The sequence below is a fragment of the Hydra vulgaris genome, chromosome 08 (genome assembly GCF_038396675.1).
Source record: "Hydra vulgaris chromosome 08, alternate assembly HydraT2T_AEP".
Lineage (NCBI taxonomy): Eukaryota > Metazoa > Cnidaria > Hydrozoa > Anthoathecata > Hydridae > Hydra > Hydra vulgaris.
Genome location: NC_088927.1, coordinates 63024160 through 63048611, shown reverse-complemented (window position 1 = coordinate 63048611; position 24452 = coordinate 63024160). Strand labels below are relative to the sequence as shown.

The following is a 24452-nucleotide window of genomic DNA, read 5'->3' as shown; positions in this document are numbered from 1 at the left end:
CTAGTTGAAAATACTTCCTTGTTCGCCGCTTTTTTAACAAGAAAAAAACAAGAAGGTTTGAGCGACCGTTCATTTTAAACGTATTAGCTATTGATGGATGACATACTCCCAACAACGCCGATATGGCTATTTTTGTTGCACAAATATTTCTTCTCTCCCCCAAGGTGTTCAGCTTTAGTTCGTCCAAAAGGGTAGCCGAATGAGGTTTATGATAAATAATTCGGGCACACTGCTTTTGTATTACGTCAAACCTCTTTAGTTGTGCTTTGGATTGACCAAGGTATAATATGCTGGCATATTCTAATTGACTCTGTGTAAGTCCTTTATACGCTATACTTATAAGTTTCCTCGGAAGCTGACAGATGCTTTTACTAATATTCCCATACTAGAGTGGCATTTCTAAATGGTTGTATCAATTGGTTTTTTGAATTGGAGCTGTTGATCTATAGTGACCTCTAATAGCATAGCATGAGTTACTGGTTGAATCTCAATATTTCCAATTTTAATGCGTAAGTTATCTAGAAGTTTTTTTCTTGGTTGTTTGATCATTATCAGTTGCGTTTTACTGGTGTTAATAGTGAAACCATAATCAACACAGAACTTATTCGTATCTCCAAACGCTTTGATAAGTTTCTCAGCAACAACTTGTAGAGAGCTGTTTGCAGCTGATAAGGTAATGTCGTCTGCAAATAAATAAGATTCAGTTATTGTTACCACTACCTTGTGGTACGTCTCTTGTTATCGGCTTCCTTTGGGTAATCTTATTTCCGTTCAACCTCTGAATCCTTCCTTATAGGTAATTTTGAAATGTTTTACCAGCTTTTTGACTTAGTCCTATTTTAGCAAGCTCATTTAGTAGATTTTGATATTGAACATTATCAAATGATTTTGTCAAGTCTATACCGTCTGTTATAGCTTGTTAAGTCAAGTCTTAAAAAGCTATAACAGAAGTTAGTTGCTATTATTAATGCAGTTCCACAGTTAGAATTCTTTCTGAATCCAAATTGCTGGATTGATATTAGTTTTTTAGCTTCAATATATTCGGATAGTTGTCTGCATAATATTTTTTTCATAAACTCTCGAAAGTAATGGTAAAACTGAGTTAAGGCAATAGTTTTCCGGATCAAATTCTCTACCTTTTCAAATAATGTTCTAAATGCATCCTAGCTGAGTTAAAGATGGTACAAAACTTTTCTCTGTCTGCCGATAGATTGCGTGTTGACTCAATTAGGACACACGAGAAGGTCTGGCCAAATTGGTCTTTACATCAACTGCTTCTTTTATTTTTAGAATGGAAATATGTTCTATGCTGAAATTGAATGCAAGAAATCATCTTGCAAGTAAACCCACTTGCCAGAAACATTCTGTGGGCAGCCCACTCTTTAAACTTTGTGGAACGCGCAGCCTTTGACTGCAATCTAAAAGCAGTCAACTTCTTCAGCTGTTGTGAAGTACGTTTCAGATACACGATAGGAAGCCCACGCCATAGCTATTTCTATTTTGGATGCTTTTAATGCCATTCAAAAATACAGTAACATTTAAGGAGAAGCAAGACTTCAATCTGGGAGCCTTAGTCAGAAGATGTAGGAGCTTTAGTCACTTCGAGTTTTCACTGATGCTAAAATTTTTCATAAAACTAGTAAACACAAGTAAAAAGCACAGATAGAATACTATTCATGAAATATAAAAATTCATTGAAAATTATGTTTGTCTGTTTATATAATAGTTCTCTCTATTTACAGGAGGAGAATATGATTTTTTGCTCTTGTACGGGGCTCTACACTAAAAAGACACTACATTAAAAATACTTAGATAGACATTTTAGTCTAGCAAAGTATGTGAAAGTATGAAACCATGCTTCTACTGTCATCTAAAAGAAATTTTTCATCCATTATTGATTCAACAGCGCATTTTCAGATGAAACTAGTGCCAACAAGACGAAACATCGGCAAACTATACTACTGATGTTAGAGCTTGGCTAAATGAGAAGTTCCCAGAAATTGGATCTCAGAAAGATGGATTAGCCAACGAGGTCTAATTGAATGGGCTGCCGGATCCTCAGATATGAATCATGTAATTTTTATTTGAGGACACTTTTAACAAAAAGTAAATCAATATAAAATAACCAATATTGATAGTTTGAAACAAGCAATAACAAATGTAATCATTTCAATTGCACGTGTTACTTACCGTAACGTTTTTTCAGAAATCCAAATAATGATGGTTATGCATAAAAAACAAAATATTATTTATTAGTCAATTAAAATACCTGGTTAGTATGTGTTCAATATATTGAATAGTTATTTTAATTAATTAATACAAAATGACATACAACAATAATAAATATTTTTGTACATTTATCTTTATATTTGGCTGAGATATGTAAATTTACTTTTATGCATAGACTTATTGAACGCAGGGTTAGGGTTAGGGTTCGGGTCAGGGTTAGGGTTATTATAGTGTTAAAAATCTGTTCTTATTTTAGTAAGTCTTAATGAAACCTACAAAGAAGATATGTTGTATAACAGATCCAGATAAGAAGAAAAAAAAAGCGATCGACCAACTCTTGAATGATTTACGTTGGCTTCCTTTAAAAGCAAGCTTAGCAATCCAAATAATTGGCAGGGCAGTTTAGTGGATTTTTAAAGCAGCTGCTAATATTGTTGAATGGCATGCAGATTGACTGCAGATGCTATTAGTCGCGGTCATTTTATTAATAGTAAAGGTCATCAATAGTAAAATGATAAGCCACAAAGTATTATAAATAAACGCTGCTAATATATTATTTAGAATAGCAGTCAACTTAATCTTTGGCAAACCTGCAAGATTGCTCAATTGCTTGATTAAAAAAATGGAGTTGCACAAACTACGGTTAAAAATTAGTTAAACGCTCTGAAATTAGATCTTAGATTCATCCTTAGAAATTGGATCAACGACAGCGAGCTGAACACACACATAAACGCGTTTAATTTTCATATTAGTCTCGCTTCTGGCGGATGTGAGATAAAAATGTTAATGTAGTATACCTTCAATCTATTCATGAAAACCTTTGAGTTTAATGTCTTACAGGAAATCTAGAAAATTGAAATTTTTGTTACGATCAGCGCCGACTACTCTAGGATAGAAAAACACTTGATTTTTATGCGATCAAATTGGCAGTAATTATACCTGAAACTACTAACGGGTTGACATAAATCCGGCCTCATAGCTATCTAATTGCTTTCAGCTCACTGGCACCCGGTCTTCAACCGTTTGCTCTTTAACCGCAGCTCTTGATGCTTACCACGAGTTTAAACAACCGACAATGCAAATACCTATTTAAACTTTGCTCAAGCTCTCTTGCTCAATTTTATTTTGATCAATCTAAAAACAACTACATCATCAATATGGAATAACAAACTATTAAAAGCTGTGCTATCAGTTTTAGACCTACATAAAAATTGAACACAGATGAATTGATGTTTAGTTTTCTTTCAAACCGCAAATAAAGAACTTGACAAAAAAAAATTTAATAGTATTAAAAAACAAAATGACGAACTTAATATGGTGAACATAATTGCTAAAATACGAATCAAATGGGAGAAGATGATATGAAAAATTACAAAAAAACTTTTTATTTCAGTTACAATTACTCTTCAACTTTTCTATGTTGAGTGAATTATGCTAGAGAGCAACATAATGTTATGTTGAGTGAACTTTGAACGAGAGCAACATATTATGTTGAAGGAACTATGCACGAGAGCAATTTAATATTATGTTGAGTGACCTATGCACGAGAGCAACATAATATTATGATCACTGGTCAAGCTTAGTAAATATCCAATTTCATTTTAATATCTACCCATTGTGTTTCAAATGGAACTTCTTTTAGACTCTTGTACACCAATGCAGGAAGAATTCTGTGATAAATAATAATGGCCTATGCCGTTATTGTTATCAATAGTATTGAACTAAGCCGTTACCAACAAGTCGCTTCAAATTTTTTTTCGTTCATAGCTCACTCAACGTTGCTTAATTTTTTTAGACTAAAGCTGTAGTTGAGACAGCACCAGTGTTAGCCGTAAAGCATTGGAGACAACATACAATCAAACTTCTACATTTACTAGGCTATCCGTGAGATTGTTTTACCTGTGTTGCAGTAAATAGATTGAAGGAATCTGTCCTGACATTTGGAAGTGCTTATTTGTGTGTGATTGCCCATGGCAATATATTTCCATTTTTGATGATCGCGATCGGCAAACATCACCTTGAACAACTGTAAGTTGATGAAAAAATGGGTTTCGATAGAGCACTCGTGTCGTCTCGACTCAGACTCGACTTTTTTTTTCACGACTCGACTCGTGTCGAGTCGTGAAAAAAAAAGATTTCAACGCTATGAGAGCTCACCAGATAAAAAGAAATGTTTGGTACAAATTTCTAAACACCGATACATTCCTTTGACACTATATGTTTGGTAACCCGGCTCTACAGGATAAGATTAAAGGCTATATTGAGTTTAATCAATATAGCTTTGCACTGCATATTCTAAAGCTCATTTTAATGCATTACACACTGTAACTTTTGTAAAAACTGTTGCTACTAAACACTTATAGATTTTGTTCGCTCGATGATTTTATATACGTATATATTATATCGAGTCTTTTGTTTTCTCCGTCGCATATCAGCAAGAGCTTTAGGACAGCCTGAAAATGAGCGTACACGTCATTATTATAATACCTAATGAGTAAATCCGCCACTATATTAGCTGATTCAGGTGTCTAATGAAAGTTTTACATCCCTTCTATGTCATGTTGGGTGATGGTTGTCTACTAGTCAGTATGCCGAGCTGCTGAAATGGAAATCCGATTGTAATTTCTCGTAAAATGTAATAGTTTGTACTCTTGTTTTTTGGAACATTTTCTCCCCAGTAAAATTTTTATTAGTAAAATTAGTATATTTTTGATTTTGAGATTTCTGCTCTATTCGCGTCTAGATACTGAGGATTAATTTCTTATTTTAGACTTAAGGTTTTTAATAGGAAAAAGTTGCTAAAATTCGAACATCGCTTTAATTGGTAGACTTGTATTTATTTGGTGATAAAATGTGGAAAAGCTAAATTTTACATTTTTTATAGTAAAACGTCTTATTTTCTACGAATCTAGAGATTTTTAAATTTTTTCCTGAAAAAATGCACGCGCATAATCACTTTAAAACTTTTTTGCTTGATTTTTTTTTTGTTTCGTGTTCACATTACATTGATTGCACCGGGTAAACAATAATGATGAGGGTCATAAGTTTTTTTGTATTGCAATGCAATCAAATTTAAAGTGCAAGTAACAACGTAAACTTATCTTATATGATGCTGCAAGAAACATATTGCAGTGATATAAGAAAATAGTCCATAGTTTCTTAGATCGGAACTATAATGTTTTCCTTTATAACTATAATGTTAACTATAACGTATTAACTATAAAGTTTTCCTTACTTAATCAGTGATAAAAATTTTCTTTTTTGAGATTTATGGTCGTAACTATAAAAAGTTACAACCATAAACCTCAAAAGTAATATTAAAAAGTTTTATTGATAATAAATCACATAATTTAGTGATTTATTATCAATAAAATAAATAAAACTTCAGTAAACATTCGAGCTATTGGACAATTTTTTAATTGCCGAGTTTATTTTAATCATTTTGCTTTGGCAATTTTAATCATTTTGCTTTTTGATTGATTTTTGTTAATTTTAGTGTTTTTATTTTAAAAAACGAGCTTTTTCGCTTGAGGAGTCATAGTGTTCCAATTTAGAAACACTATGACTCATCAAATCTTGCCTTGATTATAAAAAAATTGTGTCTTGGCAAAATTGAATGTATTTCAGATAACAGTGCAATTAATTAATTCAAATTATGCTTGAAAATATACTATGGTTGTCTGTTTGTGTTCTACGTTTTTTGCTAAGTTTAGTATACACTATTACCTAATTGAACTTTTTTTTATACTAAATAATTTCAGTTTTAAATATTCTTTTAGCTTCATATTAAAAACCATCATCAATCTACCACAGACCGAAAGAGTGCTTTTTGATAGCGGGCTATTAAAAAACTTGCGATATAAGAAAGTATCTGGAAAGAAAGTATATAAATGGCTGAAAAAACAAGCTATTTTTCAAATCAAACTACCAGCTCCAAGCTATATAACAAGAGCTATAATCAGCAAAAGCCGTACTAATTCACACCACTTAGGTCCATCTTTTTGCTGACATGGCCTAAACTGCTTTAGGTCAATTCTGGCCGCATATTAATGAAATCTAGCTACCAACTGTTTGAGAAACATTAAGATTTGACAAGGTGCAATTTTATGGTGTAATGGTGACAATATGTTGTGCAGTTTGACTGCGAAAGTGAGTCATACAATTGCATTTTATAATGAAGCTTACCTAAGCGAGAATTACTCTCTTCTATCGGGTAGCAATATGAGACATGAAGTATTTACCCCATTAAACCATCTTAAAGAAATTTCCAAGAAGGATTCTATTATATTACTAGTGAAAATATATTTTTCAATGTTGCAAGATTTATCTAGGAGTACAAGAATAGAGAGATGAGTAATATGTTTGAACAAAGCCAAGGATAACGCAAAATTAATTTCCAGTTCAATTGCAATGTGAACTACATTATTTTCCGACTGTCGAAAATTTGCTTTGAATGATTTTATCAAAAAAAAGGTGCAACACATTTCAATCGCACCTTCTTTATAATCTTCACATCATCCTATACCAACTGTTAGTTTTAGTTTTAGTTTTATATACATTTATTATATATATATATTTTTGTCCCAAACAAAAGTAGTTTAAAGTTTCTTAAAATTCCTAAAAAAAAAAAAGTAAATGTTTTAGATTATTTTGGGACAACAATGGTCTTGCTTTGTAGAGTAAACCTACATGCCTTGATATTTGTGTTTTTTTATACTTAGATTTTCCAAGAGATATTTTCATCAACCAAATTCCCTAAAAAATTAGGTGTTCCAATTTCTTTTGATTTTTCGTATTTTATATGTTAATTGTTGATAGAATTTAGGAATTTTATTATTTTATTGATTAAGGTGAAACAGTATGTATTAAGTTTTTTTGTCTAGTGATGACAAAAAAACTTAATACATACTGTTTGTGACCAAATGTTTAGCTTTCGATTGTTGTTGAGGAGTAGATTAAATTTATATCATCTGCAAACATTAAAATTTCTAAAGCTGTTTAAGACATTTGAAAGGTTCTTAGTATAAATTATAAACAAAAGGGGAGCATGCAAGGCAATTTAAGAAGGAGGGGGGGGGGGAGGAGTGAATGGTCCGAAAAAGTTGATTTTCAAGTTATAGTTTTTTTACAAGTTTAGTCGGCTAGTCTGGTATTTAACATAATTCAGTTGGTTGAATTCATTTATATATAATTAAATTTTATTTTTAATCTGTAACAACAAACTGTTGTCTGTTACTACGATAGTTTTTGAATCATTTTAAGGGTTGATTATATGCGCTATACCTTGTCAATGCTTTGCTAAGTGTCGCTTTTGGTAACCCTAATGGCTTCTTTTTATAATTTTGTTTGCATTTAAGTATTTATGTACTCTATTGTAGATTATTATTCGAAGACGTTTTGAAAAAACAGAAAGGATTGAAAATGACTTATAGTTGTTTAAAGAGTATGTTTTTCCTAATTTGTATAATGGTATAATTTTAGAAATTTTCAAATTTTGTAGTTTTATACCTGTTTTAAGTGATGAATTGAATACTCAGAAAATAGGATTATGAATCTTCTCAAAAACATATAGTCCTACTTTACAAAAGATATCATCAATACCTGGGGATTTGGTTCTTTTGAGCGATTTGATAGCTATTATGAATTTGTCTTGTTTTAGTTTGCTGAATTTTAAGAGACAGAGAGATGATATTAAGTAACTTTTTAAAGACTTTTTCGGGAATTGAATTTTAGATGTAAAATCACCACCAATGTTGACAAAGTAGGCTTTAAATTTATTAGAGATATCACTCTTTTCATTTAAACTTTTTTCATTAACTGTCATTCTAGAAGGCATTTTGTTAGAATTAACTTTATTTTTACTAGTTATTTCTTTTATAATGTCCCATGTTTATCTCCATTTAATTTTTGTATTTGTCTAGAATAACAAGATTTTTTGTATTTGTTTTTAATTTATTCAAATAAATTTTTGTTTGTAAAAAAAAAAGTTGGCTTCAGTTCTAATTTTTAGATTCCGTAAAGTTTTTGCTTTTGTTTTGAGGATTATTTTATTTCTTTTGTGATCCATGGACAAAAAAGATATTTTTTTTTTTTTTAAATTAAAAAACTTTTATTAAATTGTGAGCAGAAAGTATTTGTAAAGATATTGTTAGCGGATTTTGTGTTTCCAAGGTAGCTCGATAGACCTCTTCCGAAATCAATGGCAATTGCAAGTTCTGAAATGTTTGAGAAGAAAACGTATCAATAATTCTTTTAAAACATAAAATTTTTGATTTATCAATTGTAGCAACTTGTGAAAAAGAAAAAAATCTGAAATATTCGTTTTAACTATTCCTGATTTTAGAGAAGTATTATATATGGAACTAATATACTATCAGTAGAAGTAATGGAATTAAAGATACCCTGGTCGGTTTGTTAATAATAGAAAATACATGGACCTGATGCGAAGTGTCAAACAAATATTCACATGTTTGTTGTTTAATCTGTAATCTCTAATTTTTGCATCTCTTTTATGCTTACAAAATATCACCAATGTGATAATATAATCGATCTTTATGATATTCTAGCTTGCTGCTATTAAAGTGAGCACCTACTAAACAAAACATTAAAAAACCAACAAAACAAAAAAAAAACTAAAAAAAAGAACCGACAAAGCTACTAAATCACACATCCTTTTGTTCGCTGAAATGGGTCTGATATGGGTTGTTTTTTAAAATAAAAGCATAATGAGAACCTTGTCATTATTCTCAATTCTTGTAGCAAAATATATGTTCACAAACAATTTAAACAACTATAACTTATACAATTATTTATGTATGTTCACAAACAATTTAAACAACTATAACTTATACAACTAATTTAATACACACACATATACCTGTTAAACACAAATAGTGAAGTTTCTTTAAAAAAGACTGCTTGTTTTTTAAACAATATAGACTAAAGCTATCCTGTATTTCCTGACTAAAGCTATCCTGTATTTCCTGACTAAAGCTATCCTGTATTTCCTGACTAGAGCTATCCTGTATTTCCTGCGACATCATTGCATTAAGAGCAAGCCTAACTGCTGTTCTTCCATCTTTTCCTGCAATTTCTTTTATCTGGTTCTTTTAAAGAAATTAGAAAAGGAAAAAATTCAATCAAAAATTTATAAACATTTTGTTGCTATATTGAAGCTATTCATGCAAAATACAAACTTCATTTTTTGAAAATGCTTCATTTAATTTTGTTTCTTAAAACTAATAATTTGTGAATCTAAATTTACTACCATTAATTTAACTAATATAAACATTAATGAACCTGTTAGTATTTAAAAAAATTATAATTGTTTATTGGTGTTTAAAAAAACCTTTTGAAGATATGCATTGCCTTTAAGTTTACTATCTTTGCCTCAAATTCTTCAATGCTTTGAAGCACTTCTAAACTGCGAGTAATGCTGATATTATTCCGAAGCAATTCAAGTGTTTTGAAAATGTTTTTTTGATTTTCTTCTAACTTTGCTAGCCGCATAAGCACAGTGTATTGAAACTCTATGAGGTAACAATCTTGCATTATCAAAATAGTTTATTACTTGAGTTATACGCCACAATCAGAGGAGTTGTGATAGAGTAGATAAAATACAGAGGGCCGCCAAATCTATAATAGATTTTAGGGCTACTAAGTTTAATATAGGTTTGCAGAAATTGCAGGAAATTTACCCAATGGATGTAGGTGACATTGAGATATTAACCTTTTATTAGTGGATTAATTTTTTTGCTGAGGCTCCTTCCTAGTCAAAGACCTGTTTTACTTGCGCAGTTTTTTAGTTAAATTTTTACTTTAAATGAGAAATAAATGCATTGTGAGAAAAAAATAAATTGACACAAAATACAGACTGTAAATTAAAATTATTTTTAGGTCTCTTACTAAAAAACCTGAAAAAATTCATTCAGTTTTCGCTGAGATACAAGTCTTCATAACAAAGCATACTCAACGTCATTAACATAAAAGTATCACTTTACCTTCGATGGATATAATATCGTCGATCACTGTTAATGGGTTAAACAATTAAAATTACTTTCTCAGTATTTATTATATTTTTCAATATCATTCAAACCCCAGACATTATCTTATTTGCCTATTCTACCTCATGTCTATTAGCAACCAGAGAATATATAAATATTACTTAAAACAATAAAGAAATTTACTTTAAAATGATAACGTTTAGATGACATCAGGGTGGAGTGAAAATAAATTTTCAGAAGTACAACTATTCTCCCTGATTTCTATATTAGTTATGAAAAAATTAAAAAAAATGAGACCAAGAAAAGCAAAATTGGACAAGAATTACCCCCTGCAGAAATTTTTGGCTAATATTACTTAGTATTGGTAGCAATCAAAAAAATTAAATTTTAGGCATATATTAAAAATCTATGCTCTACTCCGAGTTTTATTGCAAACTATATTTCTAAATTTTAGAAATGCTATTTAGTTTGAACTAATAATATTATTTATAAACTAATAACATTTAATAATATTATAACTATTATGTAATACAGTTTGTAATAAAATAAATTAATAGAATATGGTTTGTGTTAAAATTACAAGTAGAGCATAGATTATTTACGTAATATATAACTTTTTTCTATTTAAAAATTTTGTGATTTGTTTTAAGTTGTTACTTATTTCATAGTAAGTTATTTTATAGTTTGAATTTAGCTTTATAAAATAACTAATTTTGAAAAAAACTTGTTTTTTAAATAAATATTATAAATAATATTAGCATAATACCACTTAACTGTATTTCTTATAATGTTTTTCATATTAAAAAAATTGTTAAAACTATGTATGTTTCTATGTAAAGGTTGATACTTTGTTATGCTGACTAATACTATGACAATACTATACTGATACTTTGCTAATTATATTTCATTAAATAAAATATTAAGATACAAAACATATCATCTTTTATTTTAAAAATCCACACTTTGAGTTGCAACTGCCAACGGGACTAGATGTGATGCAGCATATGGTTTATTTGTGAAAAAATGTAAGTAACCGTGTAAGCAACCTATACTGCAGATCGTTTATCAATTAAACTAATACTATAGTTTTACAGTAACTTCCTGGAAAAACCAAAAATAAGAATAAACAAGCTTTAACAGTAACATTAACAATGTGTCATCATTTACATCCTTGACAAAGAGAGTTGTTAACTTTTTTGAGATAAGCAAAAACCTTCAACTGCTGACAGAAAAAATAAAATAAAAAATGAATGATGTATATGCTTGCCAATTCAAAAATCTTAGATAATGCTGCTACGGCAAAGTTAATATGGTACTAGCTATGGAGTACATTTTCTGGAAGAAAAAAGGAGCGAACTTAAAATTGGCTATTGGATCAATAGACAAAGCAGAAAAAAACTGCAGAGTATTCGAAGCAAACAGACTTTAATGATATAGTGTCACTAAATTCTACTATTTCTGCTACACCTTTGACATCAGCTGAACTTGAGGGTGTTGACATCATTTTACAAATAACAAACAAAGATATTGACTAAAGCAAGATAAAGTGTGCGTTTGAAAGCCATGGTTAATTGGAAAGTTAGTGAAGTTCAAGTAAAGACGTTGTACTTTGATGATAAAAATGGCCAGACTTTTAATAAAAGAGAACCATAGTGATGGAAAAGCACACATCCTTGATTTAGGAACCTTGATGAGGTTTTCTGAGACACTGTTCCTTTTTTAACAAAACAGCTAAAGCATCAAAATCTCAAGTTCTATACGGTTCTAAAGAGCACAATACCATTTTGAATGATTTACAAGTGCTAGGTGGTGATGGAACTAATATAAACACTGGAAGCAAGGGTGGTGTTATTTGATTGATTGAGTTTAAAACTTCAACAGCATCTGTAATAGGTAATTTGTTTACTACATGCAAATGAGGAGTTGAATGGACCAAAATCTGGTTCTGCATACTATTCAGACTCTATTAGTCTTTTGTAACTTGTAAGTTTTTGAAGGTTGTTGATTTTCAATCTATAAACCATAATTTAGAAATGCTAGAGAGTGCACTGAAAACTGCTCATTACAGATCAGCTTTGCCTTTTTGACAGCGTATACAGAGAGAAGAAAGTTAATCAAACAGAAACTTCTTGCTAAAGAAGAAAGTTAATCAAACAAGTGTGCGGCAGTTCAAAGTTCCTACTCTCAATTTTATGGCATAGAATATGTTAGACTTGAATAATTTGAGTAATTTGCAGTGGGCAGAGCCACCACTAACAATTATTTTCACTTAAATTTCCTTTAAAGTTTCCAAAAATTTCTGAGTATTTTTGGAAGTATATTTGGAAGTAGCAAAAGAAGATTACATTCAGCTTCGAGATCTTTTGGAAAAGTTATTGTGCCACTCAGAAGCTGTAGAACATTGTGTAAAGATGGTAATAGCTGTTTCTGCCTCGGTTTGTGGTGATATGAAAAGAAATTGAGAGAATATGCCAATAATTAATACCTAGGCAAATTATAAAACTATTTAGTACAATTTTTGCTCTATGTATGGTAATAATATGTAGTAAATGTCACTGTTCCTCATTCTAAACCTCCTTTAAAATAACTTGTTAATGGACAAGAAAAAAAACGATATTCAAAAAGGAAAATACTACCAATTATTAAAAAATAAAAAACGTCAAATATGGCGAATTCTAAAAATTTGCCTGAATTAGCCAAAAGTGCTGCAGGGAGTAATTCTTGTCAAATTTCGTTCATCTTAGACTCATTTTTTTAGTTTTCTTATCACTAATATAGAAATTAGGGAGAATAGTTGTATTTCTGAAAAAAGTTATTTTTAGTGGACATCTCCTTGAAAGAATTTCCACGATCAGTGATATATATAATATAATAATTTAAGATATAATAACATAAGATATAATAAGATACAATAACATAAGATATTATAACAATATATATATATATGTGTGTGTGTGTGTATATATATATATATATATATATATATATATATATATATATAATATATATATATATATATATATATATATATATATATTTTGAAACTCGAAGAACACACAAAAAAAAGCATAGTTAAAGAAATAGAACAGTTACGTAAAAACTAGGAAAAACATTCACCTCAATAATTAGTGCAACCCTTAAAATTATTACTGATAAATTAGACACAATAAAGAATGATAATTCTAACAATAAATGGAGATTTATGAATATTGAAAAAGGTAAGACGTTAAAGACAGACTTAATTTTCAAATAGGTAAAACCATGGTATAAGACGCCCATGGTGAAATCTTAGAAAAATGATTACATATTAAAAACTACTATGACAATGAAATCAATATATTTTATGAATTTTTTTTTTAATTTAATTAGAGAAGTGTAATATATCTAGAGATAGGGCAAAGTAAAGTTACACATTTTCGTTTGGGGTTGCAAACCTTTAGAGGTATATTTATTCCCCTCACATTTTTCAAGTACCTCGTATTTATTACAACTTAAATAGCAATCACATTCCACTTTCTTAAAAAAACTATCCATTGGTATTGTTTAAAAACGTCATGAGCAGACAAAGCATTGCATATAGAAGATAATATTTCTTGATTAGAATTGATAGTTTTTTCACCGCATTTACAAAAAGGTATTTTATCTTTCTATATTTAGATTACAGCTATCTATTTTTGAGTCCGGCAAAAATACTACAGCACTGTATAACACTGCCTTTGACTATTCAATGAACAATTGAGTTCGGACTGCCAACTGTTTGAGGTATTTTTATTCACAGCTAATCGACGCAGTTTTTTTCCAAACATTCTTGTTTGACATAAACATAAAAATACTTAATTTTACAATGCCTGAAAGTGTCACTAATAAAACATCAAAAAATACAAATTAATATTAATAACACTATCAGTAATAGTGTTATTAATATTAGTTTGCAGTTTTAACTCTTTAACTCCTACATAAAATAATTGGAAAAATCTTTTCAGAAACAATGCTTATAAAAGGTCATATTACAAAACTCCGTCTTGCTAGCTTAACATTTGTTCCTTTTTATTAGCTTAATATTTATTTCCTTTTATGAGCTTATGATAAAATAACAAGCATTGAGATTTAAGCATTGACGGGGCTAATTATATTCAGTTGAATTATTTATCATATTTTTAGATTAGAAAGTATCCATGTTTGGGAGATGTATATTGAAAAAAAATAAAGCGAAAAATAATATTTGGAAATCAAATTGGCGTTTGTCATGAAAAAAAAAATGCGCTTCGCGCGATTTATTTCGTCCTGAGGAAAACGGCCTTTAAAGATATATACAAACCTTCGTCATTATTTCCTTCTTTTCTTTTTATCAATTGTTTTAATAAAAATAATAAAACAGAAAAGCTAAAAAAGACAAACTAAAAAATCAAACAATGAAATGGAATTTATGTTAAGCTTTTAAAAGTTAAAAAAGTTTTTAGAAAATTTAAGGAAAAGTAAAAAAACGTAGCTAAAAAAACGCCTAAAAATATAAACGTTTTACAAAAAGAAGCACTACTCACACAGCTTGTTGATGGTTGAAAGACCTCGTGTTTTTTTATCAAGCCATGAGGCCGGGTGAATAAAAATGAGCAATTGCTTTTGCTCAGTAATTGGTCAACTTTACGTAAATAAAAACTTAAGGAGTTTTGCTGAAGTTTTTATTCACGTAAAGTTAAGCAATATACTCAGTAATTGCTCAGCTTTACGTGAATAAAAACTTAGGCAAAATTGGTTTAACTTTTATTTACGTAAAGCTGACCAATTACCAAGTAAAAGCAATTGCTCGTTTTTATTTACCCGGCCTACGGTCTTTCTCAAACAACTTGCGTAGATTAAAAAGAGGTCTATTATGCAGAAAACAGAAAAATGACGTTAAACATTCATTAACGTTAAATGTTCATTGAAAGTACAATATTATGAAGCGCGCAGTTTCGAAAATGGAAACTATTTAGAAATTTTACAGAATCGTAACTAACTCAGTAACTAACGGCATTACAGGGTTTATGCGAAATATAAAATATTTTTGAAGAAAACATAACCCATTTTTTAAGAAAATATAAAATATTTTTTAAGAAAATATAAAACATTTTTTAAGAAAATATAAAACATTTTTTAAGAAAATATAACACATTTTTTAAGCATTTATAAAACATTTTTTTAAAAAATACAAAACAAATTGTAAGAAAATAAAAAACAAATTTATAAAATTATAAAACATTAAAAATATATATATATATATAAAATTTTTAAGAAAACATAAAATGTTTTAGTTATTTAAGAGTGCATTTATGATGTATAAAGTTATTCATAAATTTCTAAAGAATAAGTGTATTTTTTTAATATAACTGTAACTCATTATATTTAAAGATATAATATAAATAACAAAGTATCCACTTTAATAAAATTCTGGCCTTGCTATGCCTTTCAAAACCCATCTTCTCATATTACAATACCAACCACAAAAATCAATGCCAATTGCCGGTATAAGCGAATTTAAAGTAGCCTTAACTTCATTGCTAGTTTTTGGAAACGGCTTTATAGAAGTATAATTAGCTTTAAGACAACTAAAGTATTCCTCGATCGGGTTCACCTGCGGTGAATAAGGTGGCAAAAAGTAAACTGAAACATTGGATTGGCCGAGCGAATCGATTACATCTCTTCGACAATGAAATACACAATTACCCAATACTAGTACAGAATGAGGATTCGTTTGGAAATACGGTCTTAAATTGTTGGTTATAAAATCACAAAAAATATCGCCATTATTTTTTTTTTTTTTTTTTTTTATATTAGGTGCCCCAAGAAGTCCTAACGGTCTTGTCACAGAGCACCGCGGAAGTGCATTTAACCAGGAAGTTCACGCCTCCTTCCTTACCGTGACGCGAAAATTTGTTTATATATTTTCGCGTTATATTTATATAGGCACCATAGGCACATAGGCACATAGGCCATTATAGGCACCATCCACTATCTTAAAGCTTAGAATACTATTAACTGTAATAGCGGCCATTAGACTTGCATTATTTCCACGATTTACTGGCACTGTAACAAAACATTTTGTATTCTTTATACTAAAATCCTGTTTCATCTAGAAATACCAAGTTATTGTAAGGAATCGAATTAATAGTCCTGCAAAAACTTTGTCTTAAGTCAACGTTTTGCGGCGAGTTCCTTTCTTTTAGTACTAATGTAAATCGTTTTCTTGTGAACTCCATCGACTTCAAATACTTAGATATTGTTGGTAAAGATGCATTACTATTCCTTTCAATGAGAATGTTTCTCAATGATGCTAAAGTATGAGATGGATCATGCTCAATTAACAATCGAATTTCAGATTTAAGTGTCTCGTCATAAGAGCTGCGCCTTCCTTTTTTTACTGATGCGATTTCATCATCACTAAGTCTTTTACTGATTTTATCAGAAGTAGAACGTTTGCAGAAACTGATACTTCAACTTCTTCCGCTATTTCATTTAACTTCATTTCTTTTAGAAATGAGTTGCTTATGGTTCTTACAATATCATTTTTTTCCTTTCTCTCTCATTTTCCATTTATCACTTAAAACAACAAAATAAAGCTTGAATAATATATTTAATTATAAGCATAGTAACCCAGTGGGCACAGTACGTTTTTAAAACGTTCTACGGACGTTTTTATTAGGTTTAAACCTTATAGAAACGTCTAAAAAACGTTTTAAAAACGTACCGTGCCCACTGGGAAGGCATGATTGCATATGTATCGCATTTAAAAAGTTTTCTCTGGATAAAAAAAAGCATTTGTTTTATATGGATATAGTAATTTTTCTATTTTTCATTGTACTTAATATAAACTTAAAACTATAACGAACATTAATCACCATATTAAATCTTTTAAGTTTGGAATAAAAATTTTATATCTTATAAATATAAAACTTTCATTCCATACTTAAAAGTCTGATTCCAAACTTTAAGGTATGATGAAAAGTTTGACAATAGACTCAAAAAGTTATACTTTTAAGGCACTTACAGCTAACAACTAGTTTCTTACCGCCGTCCTTTTTTTTGTTTTTTATAGTTCTCTTCTCTGTCATGAATAAACTTCATAAATTCCAAAGTGTTATGGAGTAATTACGTAATTAAATGTTTTATATTTTCTTAAAAAATGTTTTATATTTTCTTAAAAAATAGTTTATATTTCGCATCAACCCTGTAAGCATTGACTGGACTAATTATATATAGATTATAAAACAATTTAGTCAGGATTAGCGTCTAAATAATTTTTATCAAATTTGTCATTTCACAACACGTTAATAAACTCAATTCAAATAATCAAACCTTATGTAGTAAATGTTGAATAGTTTTTTATATTAAAGCAATAGGTTTTTATATCAAAGAAATTATTTATATTAAAGCAAAGAAAGCAAACATGAGTGTTAAATTCATAATAATTTCAATATTAAATTAAAAAAAAATCAAAGACAGCTTTTTATCATCAAGTTAATATGATATTTTAACAGTATTAAATAGCAGCATAAACTGAAAGTTAATATCAAAGAATCATTTCGCTGAGTTTTTTGTATTTTTTTTTTGTTTTAAAAATGTATATATGGTTGTTTTTTGGGTTGTTCGTTTTATGTGAAAACTGCATGGATATTAATACAGAAAGCGCTATTAAGGGAAAATTTACAATAGTTGGTTTATTTCCAATGAATTGTTCTACATCAGACAACATAAATAAACTTACTTTTGGTTGGATGGAGGCGCTAAAGTATACGGTAAATGAGGCAAACATGTCTTTGAATAATACCATATTCGACTACGTTATTTATGATACCCTTGATAGTTCAAACATGGAAAAACTGTCGTTTGCTGTTTTAGATGCACTTTTGTTTAACAATAATTATGCATGCAACTGCAGTATATCTAATAGAAAGCTAAAGCTAGGTAACATTTTAGGTTTTGTTGGTCCTGCTGAATCATCTAGTTCCATATACGTTAATGATTTAATATCACCATTTGAGAAAATTCCTATAATCAGTTATGCCGCAACAAGTCTAGAACTAGAGGATAGATCACTTTTTCCACATTTTTTTAGAACCATTACACCTGATAAGTATCAAGCACTATTTATAAGCGATATTTTGAAAAAGTTCGGGTGGTCCTATATATCAGTAGTTGCATTAGATAACTCATACGGAAGAGCAGGAGTAGAACAACTGTCGCAAGTTATCTTGAAAAATGGAATATGTATTGATAACTATTTTACTCTTTCAGAAACTTTTGATGAAACTAAATATTTTGAAATTATTGACAAACTTATTACAAGCGTTGCAAAAGTAGTTGTTTATTGGGGAACATTTAAACCTTTACAAGACCTTTTATTGGTGACTCAAAGTAGGAATCTAACCAATCACACGTGGTTAATAAGCGAAAGTGCCGGTAAAAATTTCTGGTTTCTTGAATTTAACAAAATGCATACAAATAACATATTTTTGGTTGTTCAAACAGAGGGAATAGACAAAGTTTTCAATGAATACTTTTTGAGTCTAACATATGAAAACGCTAGTGAATGGTTGAAAGTTGCTTTTGAGAATTACGGTATTAATGAAACCACTTCAAATTTTTCTTTGAAAAACATTTCACAAGTGTTTGATCTGAGTGGGGTCTCATTTGTTCAAGACGCGGCCAAAGTACTGATCAACGCTTTTCTTCTATATCAATCAAACTTTTCCAACAACCAAAATGATACCGAGTTTCAAACTATAAACGATCGAGTCAAATTTATAGAGTATATTAAGAAAATTAGTTTTTCTATTTTGGGCAACACTAAAACTTTCAGTTTTGATTCAAATCAAAATCCACAAAGTCCTGCATACTTTGAACTTTATTCTGTTGACGTCTCTAGCTTTGTTTTGGCCGCCACATGGTCATTAAGTAATCTAAATATAACAAATAATGAAACCGTAAAATTTGACCAAATAAAATCAATTTGTTCGACTCCTTGTAATTCTGGTGAAAAAAAGTTAGCTTCATTGATTAATTCGTGTTGTTGGGACTGTGTTCCCTGCTCAGAAAATACAGTAGCTACTTTTCCTGACGAAAACTGCACAAAATGTGAAGAAGAAAATAATTTTTTTTCAAATTCAGATAAAAGTTTATGCATCAAACTCAAACGAATTTATTGGAACTTTAAAAGTAATCAAGAAATAATACAACAGGTGATAACATTATTACTTTCCATTTTTGGTGTTGTAACTGCACTGATATTTATATTTACTTTTATTAAAATGAAATCAACCCCAATTGTTCGTTCGTCACACTATCCACTCTCATTAGTTCAGATGACTATGCATCTTTTGATGTTTGCCATAACTTTCCTAGCATTTGGAGAAGAGTCAAATATGAAGTGCATCATTAGAATATACTTAGGAGGCTTTTTACATGTTTCTATAGTTACCATTTTGTTTGTTAAAATAATTCGCACTGTAAAGATTTTTGAATATGGTCTTCAATGCAAATCTATGACATCTGATGAAAAGCTTTATTTAAAGTCTAAAACTGCTATACTCCTTGTATTTGTTCCTAGCACATATATAACAATAATTTTTGTTGTCCACTACAGCAGGTATGCAGTAAATGTATCAGATGTGCAAGACATGACATCTTTTACTGTGCAAAAATATTGCGATTCAATAAGTTTTTCAACAATTCATTTATGCTTTTTGCTTGTTTTATCTTTTTTTTGCGGAATTCCGACATTCAAAGGACGAAATCTTCCATGCAAATATAATGAGAACAAATGCATTGCCTACTCTTTGTTTTTATCAAATATAGTTTGGAGTGTAATGGTTGGAATCATCCAAAGTAATCTCAATTCAACAAACAAAACATTTGTTTATTGTTTGTTAAAAAATCTTACAAGTTTTTTGCTATTGGTCATTTTGTTTTTCAATAAAATAAAAACAATTTGGATACATCCAGAACAAAATACTCGTGAATATTTCGATAAAAATCGGTTTAAAACCAGTTTATCTAATGATACTCGATGTTTTGTCTTATCCAATAAAAATTCCGACATTGAAGAAAGTATTTCAGACGAAATACATTTTACAGATAATGTTTAATAAATATATGTATATTCGTAAATAAGTGCATATACATATAAGCGGTTGAATATTGGTAAATAGACTCAAATAAAATCTCCCTAATGGTAAAAATAAAATCTCCCTAATCTTGGTAAAACACTAACTACAAACATTTTTAATCCGCAGTAAAAAATTAACGAATGAAAACTAATTTTTTTTAAATTTATTTTCTCTTAATTATGAATAAGATTTTTTGTTTGATATTTTGTTTCTCTGCGTTTTTAAAAATTTCTCATATATTTTTAATTAGTTTTTTCTATCTTACTTAATAGTTTAATAACATAAATAGATTTTAAACCCAAAAACTAGAAATGATTTGTTGCTAGTTTCAATGACTTCGTTGCTAGAAGCAATGACTTTGTTCGACTAGTAACTTCGTTGCTAGCTTCATATAGTTTTTGCTATAGTCTAAGAAATAAAAAATATATAATTTGTGCCTTCCCGACAAGAAAGGTATATGTGGCCCACATGTAGCCAAAGGCTTACAAGTGGAATAAAAGTGTGAAACTATATTCCAGTTGATGATTTATACCATGTGGTTTACATTTTTGATAATTTTGAATTCATGTGGCCCACATGTGGAACACATAATGCATCCACATAATTATTCCCCTTAGTGTGGCATAATCCTTAAACAAATACGTGATAAATTAGATGTGGCTATCATATGGGCCTCATTTTGAATTTTAAATTTTAACCAATTTTAAACTACGATTCCATTGCAATGCATTGAAGGAAACTCTAGAATATTACATGAGATCATGTGGTTTACATTTTTGATAATTTTCAATTCATAGTTGTAGGTATGTTTGAGCAGTTTTATAATAAATATATTTGAGAATTGTTATTCAAAGTAAATTTTCAATAAAATTTGTAAATCAGAGTTACACTTAACGAATAAAAATTTGTTCTTATACTTAACGAGTTATACTTAAGTTATACTTATAAGTATACATGCAGCATGATAATTATTTGTATTGGTATATATGTATAATTATTTGTATATTCTATACTTAAGCAAATCTACTGACTTGTTTAAATATGGTATTTAAACAATTCAGAAGATTTATTTATGTTTTTGTTATAAATTTCTTGTAGGAAAATAATGCGGCTTTCGTTCTTATTTAGTGTGGTTTTAATGGGATAAACATTATAGTCACATATGGAACGTACCAAATCCATCCCATAAAGGAGAGCGGTGAATATATAGGGAACGTGCAATTGCCATATATGGCCCACATGAAAATTTCTTGTTGGTTGTTTTTTAATTTTAAAACTTTAAAGAATGAGATATCAGGCTAATATTGCATCAAAAATTAATAATTCAAAAATAAAAAATATTACATCATTAACAAATTGTTAAAGCGCTCAAGGTATATATAAAAAACTTTTCACAGAGCACCATAATAGTGAATTTAATGAGGAAGCTCCCACCGTCATTTTAAGTAGGTTGTTTCAAAGTTCCTAGGTCAAACCAATATGAACTAGAGGGAAATAACAATTTTTAGAGTTTAGCAAGTCATTCACTTGTTTGCAATTGATTTAGTTTAAATCTCATGTTCTAAAGACCTTCATTCAAAATGGAGTTTAGTTTGAAAGTAATTTCAAAAAGAAAATCAGAGATAAAGCTAAGATACTTAAGGATTTCGATGTTTTGAAAAATATTTTCTTGGAGGATGAAAAAAAAAGATACTAAGTTATGTAAAAAAAAACTTGTTTGTTGTTAAAGATATTACAGTTTTTTATTGAGTGTAGAAAGCAAAATCTCTTTAGTAGAATTTTATAATCTGGCATAGATACAGGTTTGAGCTTTTGATTTTTAATACAATCGAAGAATTATAATAACAATAAATATTCAGAATAACAAATAAAAATGCATATAAAATGCAGGTTCAATAAAAGTTATTGCAAAAAACGCATACTGACACTTTTTAGTCCCTGTATAATAAGTTTAACAAACTCACAGCAAGAGGTAATCCACTGTTGTTCAGGGTGGTAGCCGTCTAATCAAGAGAGTAGACAATATAAGTTAATGACAACTAAAGACATTCATAATTGGTGTAGCCAGCTTTCTAACGCTTTTTTGGAACTCTTTGAAGGCGTGTTAAAACTAGAAACAGCAAAAACTGAAAATGATGACAACATTAAAAATCTGAAGACAGAAATAAATAAAGCAGCTGAGCCAAGTAAGTCTATCAGTGACTGGTTGCTTATTGTCAAACAGGGTATACAAAAAAAGAAGTTTACAGAGCAGCTGATGGTAACAAATGTAGCCATTAATGAGTTAGACGAAAGAAAAAAAAGAGCAAAAAATTTCATTATTTATGGAGTAGCCAAATCAACTAAAGAAAGCAGAGAAATGAAAACAAAAGAAGACAAGTCAAAAGTAAATGAAATTTATAAGCTCATAAATCAAGAGAATGTAATACCAAAATTTGTAAGACAGCTGAGATTTAAAACTAATAAACCAGGTCCAATTCTTGTTGAATTAGCTGGGGTATTCTTCGCAACACAGTATTAGCATCAGCTAAAAAATTGGGAAGAAATATCGCACATAAAGATATTTATCTTAGTCCAGATTTGACTGAGGCTCAGAGACTCCAAGACTTTAACCTCAGGACCGAAAGAAATAAAATGAATCAAGCAAGAACAGACAACGGCCTCTTTTGGTATGGCATCCGTGGCAATAAGATCATCAAATTCAAAAAGAAATCAGATCAATAAATTTCTACATAATTCAGTGTCAGATTGCAATGAAATTAAAAAGCTGTCATGTTTATACCTAAATGCTACCTCTCGGTTACAAGTTAAATGAGTTCAAAGTGGTAATTGAACAATACAAACCAATTGTAATTTCTGTGACTAAGACATGTTTTAAAAGTGATTTAGTTGTAGACATTGAAGGTTACTATCTGCATAGAAATGACAGATCAGACGGGCAAAAAGGCGGTGGTGTTTGTTTATATATAGACAACTCATTAGACTCCTATGAACTAAATGATGCTGCTCTAAATCCCTGTAAACTAGAACAAGTGTGGGCAGTTGTTTATTTTGATAATGACAAGTATTTACTTGAATGTATCTACAGGCCAAATGACTTTTTGGACATGGCAGAATTTAATGTGGTTTTTTGCCTGGCACGCAAATATATAGAGACAAAAATAAGTTCAAAGACTTACTTATCACCGGCGACTTCAATATCCCATCAATCAACTGGTCAAATGGCTGTGTTGGTGGAATTTCAAATGAGAATGGAGTTGAATATAAATTTACAGATACTTTAAAGGATAATTTTCTTTATCAGCATATTAACATACCAACTTTCCAGCTGTCAGATGAGCAACTTGGGAATACCGTAGATTTAATCTTTACAACTCAGTCAGCAAGTGTTAACAAAATAGATTCAAAATTTGTTTTGGGAAACATAAACAGAGGCTATCTAATAATATGTTTCAGTTTCATCTTGTCTAATAAAGCAATCCATGACAATAAAAAGTAAGCAAAGACTTATGTTTGCTAATTCCAATTTTGAACTAATATCTGATCTAATTTCAAATGATGATTGGATACAATGCTTCAGTAACAAAAATGTACAAGAAATGTTTGATGAACTGATTTTTTATACTGAGATGGCATGTAACCATTTCACTCCAATTAAAAAGACTTTAAACTCTTTAAAAATTAGCCTTGATTAATGCTAGGTTACTGTTTCTTATTAGGAGCAAACAAAATTTAAGATATAAAAACTGCTCATGTAAATGGAAAAACCCTGTTTGAAATCTAAATACAAAATGATTTGCAAAAATGTAGCAGACGAGATATAAGCAGTCAAAGATGCTATAAAAGTATTAAATGGAGAAAATGGTAAAACTGCTCAAAATTCAAAAGATATTGCTGATATCTTAAATAAAAATTTTCAAGCTACATTTGTGAAAGAAGATGATAGTCTACTATCTTTTTTTGATTTTAGAATTACTGAAATATTCATTACAACAAATGAAGATTTTATATATGAAGATGTCTATCTAAGATTAAAAACTTAAAAGATAGCAAATCAAGTGGTGTTGATAGTTTACAT

The 24452-nt window shown here is 29.5% G+C and overlaps 1 protein-coding gene across 1 annotated transcript; it reads left to right on the top strand.

Moving 5' to 3' along the window:
• The first annotated feature begins 17827 nt into the window (after nucleotides 1–17827).
• Nucleotides 17828–20353, top strand: LOC124817518 (extracellular calcium-sensing receptor). Its single transcript, XM_065802935.1, has one exon. It carries the CDS (start codon nucleotides 17828–17830, stop codon nucleotides 20351–20353), a length of 2526 nt encoding a protein of 841 aa, XP_065659007.1.
• Nucleotides 20354–24452: the final 4099 nt, after the last annotated feature.